General features: G+C 59.2%; 1 protein-coding gene across 1 annotated transcript; it reads right to left on the reverse strand.

Annotated features, from left to right (window-relative positions):
* Positions 1-208: 208 nt before the first annotated feature.
* On the reverse strand, positions 209-14,394 carry ODA-DHCG2 (dynein gamma chain, flagellar outer arm; the record flags this gene model as incomplete). Its single annotated transcript, XM_002506576.1, has 5 exons — positions 209-7,488; positions 7,699-11,346; positions 11,416-13,641; positions 13,723-14,122; positions 14,156-14,394. 5 exons carry the CDS (start codon positions 14,392-14,394, stop codon positions 481-483), a joined length of 13,521 nt encoding a protein of 4,506 aa, XP_002506622.1. The 3' UTR covers positions 209-480.
* Between the last annotated feature and the right edge of the window lie 670 nt (positions 14,395-15,064).

Consider the following 15,064-nt stretch of genomic DNA (forward strand, 5'->3'; position numbering starts at 1 on the left):
AAATCAAATCGAGACCCGTAGACTCGGCCCGGTTGTTCCTAGAGTATATAAAATGCTGCGCTGGCTGGCCAGGTAAGACGATGTGTCATGCATCACGAGCAAACAGTCAGGAGTTTGACCGAGATATGGATTGAACGTCTGCAGAAACGTATAAACGCCCCACGCCGGTGATCGGAGGTGACGGTGGGCGAGCCCGGAGCCGCGTCGTCGTCCCCCCCCGCCTCGCGCGCTCGCTCCCGGCGCCGGCCGCCAGGAATCTGGGTCCAACTGGTATCACCGACCAACAACGAGCGGCGCGAAGAAGGTGGCAAATAAGGTTTCAATCAAAATACTGCTACGCGAGCGCACCACTGTCCCCCGTCCTCGGCGCGCGTCTCCCCTGGATTCTAAAACCCCAGGCCGAGCCGCCCTCGGGGGGCAGGTTAGCTCCTCCTCCTCGCGCCACGGCGGCGCGTGTGATATTCTACAATAAAAATTTCCTCAATCCACCGAGCAGAGCAACGCGACGCCGCGCATGACCCACTTGCTCGGGGGATCCTCCGTCCGCAGCGGGAACGTGGATATGAAGTTGAGTCCCGTGCGTTTCTTGACCCTGTACGTGGGCGCCTCGTACGTGTCCTTCTTGCTGTAGTCGGACGAGAGAACGCCGGTGACGTACAGCACCGGTAGGGGCGTGTACAGCTTCTTGGGCTCAGAATCCGTCAACATGTTTTTCTTCCCATCCCACGTGCAGCCCTCCAGGAAAAGTCCGTACACGTAAACACCCTCGTTAGGCGCAGCCTTGAGCTTTTCGAGCGACTGCGGCGGGTGCGTCACCTCCGACGTCATCACCACGTCGTCCAGTGCCCACTTGTCCTTGGCATGCTGCCTATTCACCTCCTGCTTCATCGCGGTCAGGAAACCCTGCGGGTTGAAGAAGCCGGTGAGCCAGTACGCCTTCGGCCGGCCCTTGTTCAGCCACGTTTCCAGCTGCTTGTGTCTCTGCAGCAGACCCTGGAACCACGTGCCGATCGACGCGCTCTCCCACGACTTTTTGAGCCACTTGGGTGGAATCTTGGCATCAAAGAGCGCGTCGAGGGCGTCCACCAGATCCCCAGAAAGCGCCACGGTGCCCGCGATGGCCAACCTCAAGTTCTTAAGCGTCTTGGTCGTGAGATCGACGATGATGTTCAACCGGTCGATCTCCTGGCGCAAGTGCACGGTGAGTGGCTGGGTGGGCCCGCCGGGGAGCTTGTTGAGCGCAATTTTGGTGCGTTCAGTCTCGAACATCGTGGGAACCTTCGAGAGAAGATCCTCCGCGATTGCGTCGACAACCTCTGCGGGTGATTTGCCCTCGCCACCGCCACCGGACTTGGGCATCGTGCTCACCACAGTCTCCACCAGCTCGCGCACCTGCAAGGTCCTGAATGTGAGGTCCGCGTTGGGGTGCAGTCCGAACACTTCGGGGGAGTCCACCGGCGGCAGCTTCTCGATGTCGGCTCGGAAAATATCGATATCCCTCGTGTCCGGCACCGGGTAACCTGGGAAGAGCTCGACACCCTTCTCAAGGTTGCTCTTGTTGAAGTACTTGGCCGCATACGTGTCCATGAGGAGCTCGTCGAACCCGTCGGTGATCCTACCGCCGTACTGGATGGATGAAATCATGTAGGTGACGGTGGCCCAGGTTGGAGACTTGAGCTTCTTCACATCCATCTCGCTCGTGTGGTTCTGGAGGAACTGCACGCACGCAGACAGATCGGACTGGTTGAACTCGTACGGGACATTCCAGCCGATCGGGCCGAATTTGCGACGTTCTTGCACCACGGAGTGGAGGTAGCACATGATGTACAGCAGCTGGCGCCACTCAAAGAGCGGTACCGCGTCGATCATGTCCTGGCTGACCCAGTTGTACGAGTTCCTGAGACCCGCGCGCATGCCAACGGGGGCCTCGTTGGTGAGCTTGATGGACATCTGGAGCAAGCCGATGGGGAACTGGGGGTGGGGCTCCGCGGTGATCCACAGCCTGAAGTCGTGGTGGATCTTACCCTCCTCCGCAGCCTTGGTCATGTACGTCTCGATCTCAGCCATGTAGCCCAAGCCGAGGTGGGTGTTTTGGAGCAACACCCAGTGTCCCTCACGCGTGGCGGAGGTCATCAGCCTCCTCGCGATAATCTCCTGGCCCTGGCCCATGGACACGCCGTTCACCGTGATTTTCTGTCTCTTCGCTAGCTCCTCGATCAGCTTCGTCGGGTCCGAGCCGGGCGACAGCAGACATATGATCGGCACGTATGGCGTGGACTCTTCCCAGGTGGCCTCGATGTTGAGCGGCACCGACTCGACAAACTGCTGCCCGATGGCATCCGCGATGTACGCCTGCGCCGCAACCTGCGTCCTGTCCTCCCTGAGCGCCTTGACGAGGCACATACGCTCGAAAGGGGTGACGACGTCCTCGAAATCGGGGATTCGAACGTTCTCCGGAGCCTCCTTATCGTACCAGTTTTGCCACTGTTTGTCATTTGTCACCATTGACTCCAGCAGGTTGGCAAAGGTTGGGTATGCAGAGAGCGCCACGCAGTCGAGCCAAGACTTGTCTGGGATCCATTCCTTGGGCTTCTTCTTCACCGACTTGATGTCCAATGAACCACCACCCTTGAGGAACACGCTGACGAGTTCTGGGGGCAGGATCTTGTCGGAAACGAGGATGCTGTTGGTCATCATGAGCGCGAAGGTGAGCTTGTGCCGCTCGAAGAGGCCGCGCTGGATGTAGAGATACACCGAGTAGGTCATGTGATCGATGATGTTCTTGATGCGCGTGGCGGGTTTCTGGCTCGCCTCCGCGTTGTCGATGGCGAGCTCGTACAGCTCGTTAAATTGCTTCAGCGAGGTCTGGTACATCACGTTGACGCTGGCAAACTCGGCGATGAGGAAGTAGATGAGCGTCGCCCGGTGCGCCACCGGTCGGTACTCCTCGCAAGTCTCCGTGATCTTCGCGTTGGTCTCGCTCGCGTTGGCCAGCTTCTCGTTCACCTCTTGTGCCGTCTTCTTCGTCACGTTCAGCACCTCGATGAGCTCGACGTCGTCCAGCAGGTTACCCTGGGAGTTGGACAGCCTGAACAGCAGATCATCCTCGAGCTGCTTGATCTTCTTCTTATAGGTCGTCACCTCCTCCACCAGCGTCTTGCGCTGAACCTCGAGCTCGTTCTTCTCCTTGAGGATAAGCTTGCCGAGCAACTGATCCTCCAGACCCACCATGGTGACGGTGAAGTCAATCACTGTCACCTTGGCGCTCAGCTCTGGCGAGTAGTGCGGGTTAGGCAGGCGGGTGGTGCAGATCAACGTGAAGTTGTCATCGTAGTCAACCTCCTTGCCGTCGCTGAGCACGATCATCGCCTGCTTGCCCTTGCGCACGATCCTCTTCTCCAGCACCGGCTCCAATATCGGATCGAGCTCCTCCTGGATGTTCTCGATGAGCATCGGCAGACCGTAGGACATGGACTCCTCCAGAATATCCCTGAACCGTTTCTCGTTCAGGTTGGTGACCTTGAGGTTGTTTTCAGCCTCGCGGTTCTTGATCCAGTTGATACCCTGGCCTTGCGGGTCCACCAGAACCGGGTACCGCGACGCACGCGTGGTCATGATGCCGTTTTGGATCGAGAGCTCGTCGGTGGGTAGGCCCTGCAGGGTCCACTCCCCGATTTCCGAGTCGTCCACGAGGAACCTGGCGACGTCGAGATCCGCCGTGACGGGAATGCCCCGCTTGCTCAAATCGCCGAAAAAGTCGCGGGTGAGCAACAGGTCCCTGAACTCCTTGTTGAAGGGACCCAGGTAGGACGTGAAAGAGGACGCCATGGCACAGTCGCCCGTGAGCCGCTGGATCTGCGCCGCGAACTGCTTCGACTGCTCCGTCCATCGAACCTCCTCACCCGCCAGCGCGGTGATGAGCGCGGCGGCGGCATCCATCCGAGCCTGCGTGGCCGCGGCATCATCAATCAGTCGCTGCTTCTCAGCCATAGCCTCATCGAACTTGGCCTGCATGGCGTCCAAGCCCGCCTGAACCTCCGCCAACTCACCCTCAGCCTTTGCTTTTTCCCTGTTCGCCTCATCGAGCTCAGCCTGAGCCTCCCGCAGCGCGCGCATCTTTGGGTCGACGACTGCCGCGACCCAGTGGTACTTGACCATGGATCGGCACCAGTTGCACAGACCAGCGACAGCACCCGCGGACTTCTTCGCATCCTCGAAGTTAAAGTCGGGCGCGTCGAAGTACGGCTGGAGAAGCTCGCAGGTCTCGTCGTTGATGCGTTCCTTGGGGAAATTGAGGAGCTTGTTGAGGAACCCAGTGTCGGCCATCATCTTCATCGCCTCTTCCTTGTAGTTCTCTGAGCCGTCAATCACCATGCCAACCTTGTCCTTCATCTTCCACACGATCTTGCTCATCGGCAGCTGCCTCAGGAGTAGCACGGTGTCGAAGATGCGCTTGACCAGGTCGGGAGGGTTCTTCATCGTCTTTAGCTGCGAGATACTCTTCTGGTCGATGGAGTTGAGCGCCTCCAACGCCTCATCCATCGCTGGCTGCGCGAGCTTGAGATCCTCCTCAGCCTCTATCTTCTTGGCGTCAATCTCGTTAGCCTTGGCGACGACACCCTCGACGATCACCGCGACGCGAGCCTTCTCCTTCTCCGCGACGGCGGTGGACGCGGAAATTTCCTTCAGGAGTTTCTCCGACATCTTCTGAGCCTCCTCGAGGTCTACGTTCTTCTGCTGGAGCTCAATCTTCATCGTGCCCACGTCCTCCTTGGCAGTAAACAGTTTGGACAGACCGCTGTTGATCTTGTCCGCGAGCACGTTAACCTCCGACAGCTTGGCAGCGTACAGAGCGCAGTAGCCCGCCAGGAACGAGAGATACGACTTGGGGGTGACGTACACGTTGCGCCTGAACTTCTCAAAGTACTCCTTGCACGCCTGGGTCACGGCGACGTGCACGTGACCCATGTGCTCCTGCAGCTTGGTCTTGTCGTCGTCGTCGCACGCCATGCTGAAGTCCCCGATGAACTTTGTCGACACTGCGATGAGCGCGTCCTGGGGCCAAGGGAGGAACCAGTCGATGGTGCACCCGTTGATGAGACCCGGGAAATCCCGTGCGCGGCGGCTGAACTTGTCGCCGACGGGGGAGAAGCAGAGGCACAGATGGAGGTTGTCCCGCACCCTCGACATGAAGAAGCTCCACAGGTTATCGTAGCTGTCCAACTCACCCGGACACTCCTTCTTGTACGGCCCCCGCGCGTCGTTGACGATCATGTCCTGCTCATCCTTGGGGAAGAGACCCGCCACCTCGCCAGTCATTAAAATCTGGTTGATGTACTCAAGGAAGGATTCCTCCTTGACCTCGGCGTCGGTGAAGATGAACGCAACCTTCTGGCCCTTCAGGCCCGCCACCTTGTACAGGGATTTGAGATCCTCGAACAGGTTGGCCTGGTTGTACGTCTTTGTAATCTGAATCTGGAACGGGAACGCTCCGGCGATGTACGCGGCAAGTCGGGTCAAAGACTGCTTACCAGAGCCGCCGACACCAATGAGCAGGGCGCTGCCTCGCTCCATGCACAGCAGCCTCGATATGCGCATCATGTGCTTCAGCGCATCTTCAAAGAGAACCAGGTCGAGCTTGAGCGATTTGCTCGTCTCGTTGAAGCTCGCCTGGCGCGCCATGGCCACCGCCCTGAGGGAGTCGAGCGACTCGGTGGATTCGTAGTAGCTCGGGTTGGCGTCGACAGTCTCGCCAGTCTCCTCGTCAACCTTTGGCGGTCTGAGGAAATCGACGAAATACACCCTGTCTTCCACCTGTGCCCTGATATCTTCGCCGTACGTCTCGTCGATGAGCTTCATGATGAGCTTATCTCCCCAGTCCTTGTCCTCGTGCGTGGTGAGCTTGTCGCAAAAAACTCGCTCGCACTCGTGCCGCCACAGCGCCACCAGGTACGCCTCGGGGGACTTGACCTTGCCCCCGAAGGGCTGGACGAACCTGTTATTCTCTCTGAACCTGTCGCGCTCGGCGAGGATCAAGCCTTGAAACACCTTGCTGAGCTCTCGCATGTTGAACAGGTAGTGGAACTTGGCAGGCGTGGGAAGCATCTTGGCCTGAACCTTGTTCCACAGGTCGACGGTGACGGGCACCAGCTTGGACGCGACGTCCACAACCTGCGGTGAGAAGACATCCGCGCTGAAGCGCCCGGCGACGAGCTGCCCGAAGATATTGTTGATGGCAGCGACGGACGGGAGGGGCACGTTGAAGATGCAGAAGTGCCTCTTGAGGCGGTTGGGAATGTCGTTCTTGCCCCCGCCTGGCGTGTTCATCGCCGCGAGGTACACGCAGTCCACAATCATCTTCATATCTCCGATGGGTTTCTCGAGCGAGTACATGCCACCCTGCTCGAGAAGCTGGCGGACAACCTCGTTCGTGATCTGGTCACCCCACTCGTTCATGACTGGCATGGACAGGTCGTCCACGAAGACAATCATCCTCTTTCCGGATGGGGGCCCGAAGGTCCTGCCCTGTCGTTTCTCAACTGAGGACTCAATCGCAACCTGGAAGGTGCCCGGCTGCGTGAGTGATGAGAACGTGATGTCCTTCGTCGCGGTGGTGTCGCTGTCGAACCCGGCCATGAACTGTTTGATCGCGGTGGTCTTCGCCGTACCCGGTCCGCCCACGAACAGCGCCTGCTTGTCGACGCTCGTGACAATCTTCAGCAGCGACTCCAGGCGCACAGAGTCGAGGGTGGGGATGATGAGCCTGGCAAACTTGGGTTTCTCCTCCGCCGCGGGGTACTCCCATGCGGGCACCTGGGTGTTCCAGTGCCTCCACTCGGTGTCCTCGTCGGACACGAAGTACTCGAAGAAGGTATCCTCGGGGTCATCAAAGTTGGGAGCCTCGGATTCGGCCAGCCGAACCATCGCCTTGTTCAGCGGCGGCCGGTCCTTCATTTCGAGCAAGCCACCCAGCGCCCACGTGCAGCAGTAGAGGAAAAGGCGCTCGTAGTGCCCCGACGAGAGTTGCTCGTTAGCCTCTTCGCTGGGCTTCAGGATGCCCTTGAGCAGTGTGACGAGTGTGCTCACCTGGCAGAAATCTCTGGACACGTGAGCCCACGGCGAACCAGCCATCACGGGTTTGCACTCGATCCGGATGACATCCAGAAGAGCATCCACGTACTTCTCGAAGAGAGGCTTGAGCGCGGCAGCCTCGTGCTTGGCGCGAGTGTCCAGCCACGAGTCAACCATGGGCTTCCAGCCGAGCTCAGTCTCCGAGACGAAGATGATACCCGCGCGGGACACGGTGGCCGGAGACGCGTTGTTGAGGTTTTCGGGCTCGAACATCGCCTTCATGATTCCGCTCATCTGCACGCGATCGCCGTTGGCGAGGGTGAGAACCTTGTTGTCGTCGAGCACGGTGTTGAGGTTCTCGATCCAGATGGCGTCGACGGGTCCGTCTAGCACGATCCACGTGTTGTTCTTCTTCTCCTTAGCCGCGCGGCGCCAGACGGTAGAGTCAAACCCGCATGTGTGTGTTCCAGTTAGAAAAAATGAGAAAATGTCAAGAACAGATCGAACAAACCGAGTGCGAGTATCAACGCAGCTGTCCTCGCATCGAGCGGCGAGCAAACAAACAGAAACGGGGCGAGATGGAGGGAGGGGGAGAGAGGGGGAAAGAGAGAAACCCTACCACAGCACGGCAAAGACACCGTCGGTCCAGTCGCCCGTGGTGGCGTCGAGGCGGCCAAACATCTGCGGCGCGGTGATCGCCTTGGGGTTCATCCTCCAGATGACGTGCTTGGTACCGAGCTCCGTGAGGGCGCCGGCGAGCGTCTCGATGATCGCCGTCTTACCACCGCCGGTGGGTCCAACAAGCATGATACCGTGGCGCACCAGGTAGGTCTCATAAAGCTGAACACACTTAGCAAGCCACGACGGGTGGAGCTGCAGGCCCTTCTCGGTGGCAACCTTGGCCATGGCCTCCTCGACCTCGGGGAAGACAGCCTTGTCCGCCTTGATCCCGGGGAAGATGTCCGCGATGAGCGATAAGAAGAGTGGCACATCCTCGGCGACAAACTTGGACATGTTCATGTCGCGGAGGGTTCGCATCGCCAGGAAAGGTTCCGATTTTTCCGGGTTGGCGCGCTTGGACGCGCCCATGGTGCGCAGCACGGAGAGGATGTTACGCAGACCAAAATCGTAGTGCGCCTGCTTGGACAGCTGCTGCTCGCAAAGGCCGTAGAGTACGAAGAACTTCTTGGCGAGGAACTCGTTTTGCATGTAACCGCACGCCGCCAGCTTCACCTTCTTGATAATCTGGCGGTTGGGCACCATCATTGTGACGCCGCGGAAGAGAGCCTTGAGGTTCTCCGGCAGCTCCTGACGACCGGCGTAACCGGGGTTCATCGTGATGAAGAAACCAACGCGAGGGTCGAGGCTGACGCGCGCGCCGTCGGTGAAGATGAATTCGGTCTTGCGCTCGCGGATAGCCTGGAGGACGCAGTAAACCTGCTGCGCGCACACTGAGAGCACGTCGAGGTTGATGCGGTTGAACTCGTCGAAGCATCCCCACAGACCGGACTGCGCGAGACCGCGGTAGATCTTACCCATGCCCTTGTAGTCCATCTGATCGGAGCAGTTGAACACGACGACGTACTTGCCGAGGGTGTTACCGAGATCCTTGGTGGTCTCCGTCTTGCCCGTACCCGCGGGTCCCGCGGGCGCGCCACCGAGGAACATGCCGAGCGCCTGAGACAGAGTCACGTAGCAGATGTCCGTCAGGGGCGTGATCACGAGGCGCTCCTTCACGCCGAGATACTCGTACGAATACTCGAAGTCGACGTCGCAGATGGAGATGATCACGGTCTCCCTGCCCTTATTCCAGTAGAATCGGCACTGCTTCATCCACTCAAAATCGGCGGGGTCCTTGATGCGTTTCTTCATCAGCTCCTCCGAGGTATCCCTCTGATGCACGTGGACGGTGATGCACGTCTCCAGATTCTTCCTGTCGTTCTTGCCGATCGTGGTCCTGGTTGTGATGACGATCATCTCCTTCAGCATGTCGGCCTGCTTCTTGAAAGCCTCTCTCATCGCTTCCTTACTCTGCTTGGCAATAGTCAGCGCGGATTGCATATCGTTGGTCCACATGAACTGGATACCGAGCAGGGAGATCTGTGCGGGGTGGCCGAAGATGAACTCCTCGAGCTGCTGGGTCTGCACCTCATCGTGAGCCTTACGAATGATGCTCTTGACTGAGTCCTGCATGCCGTCGACCAGTGCCTGGAGCCACGACTCGATGTTGCCGGTGGCAATCACAGGCTTCTCCTCGAGGTGGCCGTGGCCGCCCTCGCCGCTGATGAATGTCTGGAAGACAACCTCCTCGTTCTGCTGCGAGAACATCTTGAGCATCTTGTACTTGTCTTCCTTGTCGAACTCAATCGCGGTGACCGAGTCGAACAGACCGGACTGGAAGTGCGGGCAGACCGAGGGGGGATCAGAGCCCAGCGACAAAATCTCCAGCAGTGTCGGGTCAGAGACAAAATAGAAGCGGGGGAACATGGCCCGCTTGGTGTCCAGGAAGGCAGTGAGGGCCTTCTGGCACAACTCGAGCTGCTCGGTAAGCACCGGAAGCACCTCCATCATCATCTTGCTGTCGCAGCACACCTCGACGACGTTCTGAACGTCCGCGGCGACCTTAGCCATCTTGACAAACTGCTTATCGATGTTCTTGAACCTCTTAGCCTCGGACGGGAGCTGCTTGACAATGTCGCCGCCGCTGAAGACAGCCTCCATATACATCCACATGTTCTGGACGTTGAGCCACATGTTGATGATCTCCTCGATCGTGGCCATCTTGGTGATCCAGTCTTGAACCTTGCCCTTGAACGGCGCGGAGTATCGGTTGGTGGCCATACCTCCCAACGCCATGGAGGTGTCCTCGAGCTTCTCGATAAGCTCGGCGGTGGCCACCATGTCCAGCACGACCCGGCCGTGTTGCTTGAACTCGTTAAAGACAAATATGAGATCCTCCCAGTCACCGTCCACCTGCTTCAGCTTCATTTCAACCTGCTCCTCTTTCACCGCACCCGCGGCGCACTCCTCGATGTCCTCGTAGTGCTTCAGGATGCTGCACTCCGTCACGTTCTGGAGCTTGAAGGTGTCCTCGGCCATGTCCAGCTCAGAGCCGGTGATCTCCTGGAACCTGGTCCAGTGCCTGGGCCTCATGGCGGGCGCCGCGAGCATCTGGATTAGGGGTAACATCTCGAGGAAATCGTCAATCTTCTTCCTCAGGTCGACGTACGCGGGCCAGTCTCGCATAGCCTTGGGCAGCTTCTTGCACTGCGCCTGGAAAGAGGTCACCGTCTCAGTCATGACGTCGATATTCTCCCTGACCTCCGTCCAAAGGATGTCGACGTAGCCCCCGATGGTTTGAGTGACGTTGGTCCACAGCGAGTAGAGCTTGTCGAGGAACTCGATCTCCTTTTCGGTCTTCTCGAGCTCGGGGTAGAGGGTCACGGGCAGGCCGAATAGCGCCTCGCCGCTGCTGAAGTTGTCCCACTTAGCCTTGCGCGGCGCAAACTTGGTTTGGAAATCCTTGAGTCGCTCGACGGCTTCCGCGGGCGCGAGACCGTCGACCATCGGACCGTTTGCGTCCCAGTCCTTGCGGAACTCCTGCGCGTCCACGACGAACACCTTCACCTGCGCCACGAGATCCCGCTTGAACCCAGCCTGGAGCCGCTGCAAATTCTCGCCGACGGAGACTGCGAGCGCGTTCATCGTGGTCCAGTTCCCGCGGAGCTCGGCGACGACGTCGGTCTCCTCCTTGGGAACCTTGACCTCGTACCTCGTCAACAGCCCATAAACCTCCTCGATGGGGTTCATGATGGAGTCAATCTCCGATTCCTTGATGCGGATATCCTGCTGTATGGCCATCACGTGGCGGACATCCTCCAGGTCCTCGATCTTCCGGTTGAGCTGGAGCGTGGTGTCTTTCATGTACTGCACGATAGTCTCGAGCTGGTCCTTGCCGTGCGCGTGAAGATTCTTCGCGAACTGCTTTTTCCACGTCGCGGCCTCCGCCTTGAGCGACACCTTGAGCGGCTGGGTCTCCAGGGACAGCGCGCCGATGTTGTGCACGGGCGCGATTTTGCCGATGTGCTGCTCAATGCTCATGTACTTTTGAAGCTCAGTCTCAAACATATCCAGGTTGGGCTTCTTCGCCATGAACTCCTCGTACGCCTGCTGAAGATCCTGGAGATAGAGGAAATCGAACTCGGTGAACGCCGTGAGGTACTGCTCCACGCTAGTGCGGCAGCCGTGCATGGCGCCAGTGAGCAGGAGGCAAAGCTTGACCACGTCGATGTCGCTGGCGATTTCGTCGAAAAACGTACCCGTGCCGAGGTTATCGTAGTCGACGCCGGGCTGATTCTCCTCGTCACCGTTGAGATCGGTGTTGCCCCACCGCTTGATGGACCGCGATGCGTTGAGCATCTTCTTAGCGACGCCGTTCACCGCGCGCTGCACGTCGTCCAGGCTCGGAGACATTTGGACGTACGGGACCGAGAGCTCGACGTCCACGTCAAAGAGCGGCCGCTCGATGAACAGGAAACCGCCCGAAACCTTGGACGCGATCCTCTGCTTGAGCACGTCGAAGGATTTGCGGGTGGAGTGCAGCACCGCGGAGTACATGAGTCTGGCGAAGTGCGCCTTGAATTCCGCGATGGCCTCGTCGTCGATGGTGGGAAGAGGCATCAAGCTGCCCGGCTCCGCCTCCGGCATCGTGTCCCGGATCAGCTCCACGAGATCGTCGCATCCCCTGCGAACCTCCTCGGACTTGATCGCCAGGATATCCGCGGCCTCCTTGACGTGCTTGGTCTGGATCGCGGCGAACTCCTCCAACGTGACGAGCTCGTCCTTGGGCAGGTCCACCATTATGATCCGAGCCGCGTCCTTGAGGTTATCGTCTATGCGGTGGTGGAGCATGTCGTTAACCTTGGAAACGACCAGTTCCAGATTGTCGATCGTCCTGTGAACGCGTTTGAGGTACATGTCGATGTTCGTGGACGTCCAAGTCAGGTCGGTCATGCCAGGTGCGACGACCATCTCGAGCTCGGCGAGGTGAGCCTTGAGGAGCGGGCGGGTCACGGGCGCGATCTCGTCGTCCAGGTGGGTGTACATGTTGATGGTGTGGGTGAGCTGGTTGTAGTAGGACTTGAACTTGTCCTCCTGCGCCAGCACGATGCGCGCGGACTCGGGCACTTCCACGTCCATCCGCATCATGAACTTGGACTCGCGGATGAGTTGAGCGATCTCGCGGTCAAAGTTGACGAGAAGCTGGCCGGTGTTGGGGTGGCGCACCAGGAGCGTCGCGCGAAGGCCAACCTTGCTGTCCTCGACACCCTTGACCCAAGCCTGGTGCCAAAGAGTCTCGTAGGTCATGAGCGCGGTGGCGACCCTGTTGTACAGTTTAACCACCCGTTTGGACTCCTTCATCGCCATGATGCTCTCCATGCCGGCGAAGTGCCGCATGGGACCCTCGATCCGGCGGAGAAGCTGCCTGGACCAGAGAATGTCACCCGCAATCGGCGGCGCGTTCCTGGGCAGCGGCGGCGCGTGCTTCTGCTTCTCGTAAAGCTTCTGGACGCTCTCAAGATCATCCGCGTAGTTCCTGAATATCTTGACGTACTTGTTGTCCAGATCATCCTTCAGCGCGTCGCGGCGCATCACCGCGGTGAACTGGCCAAGGAGGGTCAGCGCCGATTCCGTGGATGAAATCTTTTCGAATGCCTTGTTGATGAGCTCCTGGAGCGAAAACTCGAGCTCGTTGACGCCGACGATAAACTCCATGTAGTCACGGTCGAACGCGTTCTGCTGGAAGTCGAGTAGGTTGTACGGCTTGCGCTTGAACTCGTTCACGATCCTGAAGAATCGCGTGATGAGCACCTCCATGCCGACAATCTCTTTGTGTTCCGCAAGCTCCTCAAACTGGATGATTGTGCTGAACATGTCCGCCAGCTTCTCGCATCTCCTCTTGAAAAGACCGAACCTGCTGAAAATCTTATCCTCGTTAAAGTCAAACTGTCTCGGCTTGGGAATCTGCGACGCCAGCTTCTCCTTGGTCGCCTGGTACTCGGAGTAGTACTTGTCGTACAGCGCGATTGTCAAGCGGAGTTTGGCGAGGAGCTCAGCCTTGTCGTGTGTCCAAGGGTCGGGTCCCGCGTCCAGCAGGTGCGTCTTACAGCACATGAGCATCTGGTTGGAGATCTTGGAGAACAACCTGGTCATGCGTTCGTTCGTGTGATAGTACCTGGCGATCGTGTACATCATCTTGACGTTGGAGAGCAGAGAAGGTACGCCCTCCAACACCTGCTTGGGCCCGCTGGCGTACAAGGGTTCGAGTGACTTCTCGATCGTGGTCAGGTACTTGACGTTATCCTTGGCCTCGTTGGACGCGTCGGTGAGACGAAGGTCGATCTGCTTCCACGCCTTGTGCGCGTGTGACCTGGCCGCCATACACACGCCCAGCACCAGTCGGCACTCGTCCGTCTTGGTCTGGTCGATGATGGAGTTGAGCAGACCCATGCGCTGGCGCCAGTACTCGAGCTCCGTGTCCGGTCCCATGTCGTCGTCATCCGACGCGCCCTTCATCATCGGCTTGCCGGAAGCGTCCCGGGGAGCATCGTTCGCGGCGCCCGCGTCGTTCTCGTCGTTCTCTTCCACCACCGTCTCCTCGACGCAAGCCTCCGCGTCGGCGACCCATCTCAGGAGCACCGAATCCATGTGGTTGACCGTCTCCACCGTATCCGCGGCGTCCTTGAACGCCAGAGGCTTGAGCGGTATGGAGTCCACGTACTTTTGATCGGGTCTGGCGAGCTGCACGGTGGCGTCCACGGACGCCGCCGCCTCTTTCAGCACCGCCCCGAACCTGCGCACGTTGCCGACAAAATCCTCAGTCTCCGACTTGGACTTGAGCTTGCCCCACCCGGCGGGATGTTGAACCCGCAGGGCGGGGTGGAACATCTGCGATAGGACAGCGTTGAAAGACGATAGCACGCCGCCCTTGATGCTGCCCGCGCTCATATCCTTGGGGTCGAACTTCTCGGTGATGCCCTTTGGGTTGTTCCTGATGAAGTACGCCGCCCGGCCATCCACGGACTCGCCGTCGCCGTCGGTGAGCGCCAGGCGCTTGGCGCCGACCCGGGTGACCGCGCCGGTCTTCGGGTCCACCGTATCCGGCGCCTGATAGACGAATATGAGCTTGGGAGGACCTTCAGGCTCGAAGAACGGCCGGACCTTATCGCCCAGGCCGTCCATGTCCCCGCGAAGCTCATCCGGCGACACCCCAAACGTCTCGCCGATCTTCTCGAGCAGGAACACCACGCGCGCGTCGCCCATGGTGGTGGCCCGTTATGCGCGTCCTCGTACCGGATGTGAAGGTCTGATCGTTTGTGACGGGGCCGATACTCCTAAAACGGGTTCCAGACCCGAGAGGCGCGTCTTCCTTCCGCCCAAACGCCCCCGGTCAGCACTCCTCCACCTCCTCCTCACGGGCGCCCCTGTGTCGAATTCCAAGAAAACAACGCAGGAATGAAAAAGTTGCCGTCGACGCAACCGCGCGGTTTACGAGCCCCCGTTTGCCTCAGAGGATCCACGCGCGCCGGTTGTGAAGCGAACAGGTCCCCTCCTTCAGGAGATCGATCGCGTGGCCGGATGGCGTCGTCAGGCTTTGTGCCCAACAGGCTCAAATCAGCCGGGCACTTGTCAGCCTTCCGACAAAAAACGGAAAAAAAAGTTGACTGGTAACCAGCCCGTCCTGTGACCGTTGCAGAGAAAACTGACGGGCTGCGGTTTGGATTTTGAATTTCACCCCGTCAGATCGACCGTTGTCCGCCGAGCGCTTTCCCCATCCTCGGACGCCACGAGTCTAGCCACAGGGTTCACGCCTGGGTTTCAGGGGCATACACAGCCGCGCCGGGCGACGACGCGCGGTTGGCGAGTCACGCGAACGCGCTCGAGCAGTCTCGAGGCGTGAAGCGCGGCCGGGACGCGACCCCTCACGCAGGGC

Source organism: Micromonas commoda, chromosome 15 (assembly GCF_000090985.2).
Source record: "Micromonas commoda chromosome 15, complete sequence".
NCBI classification, from domain to species: domain Eukaryota; kingdom Viridiplantae; phylum Chlorophyta; class Mamiellophyceae; order Mamiellales; family Mamiellaceae; genus Micromonas; species Micromonas commoda.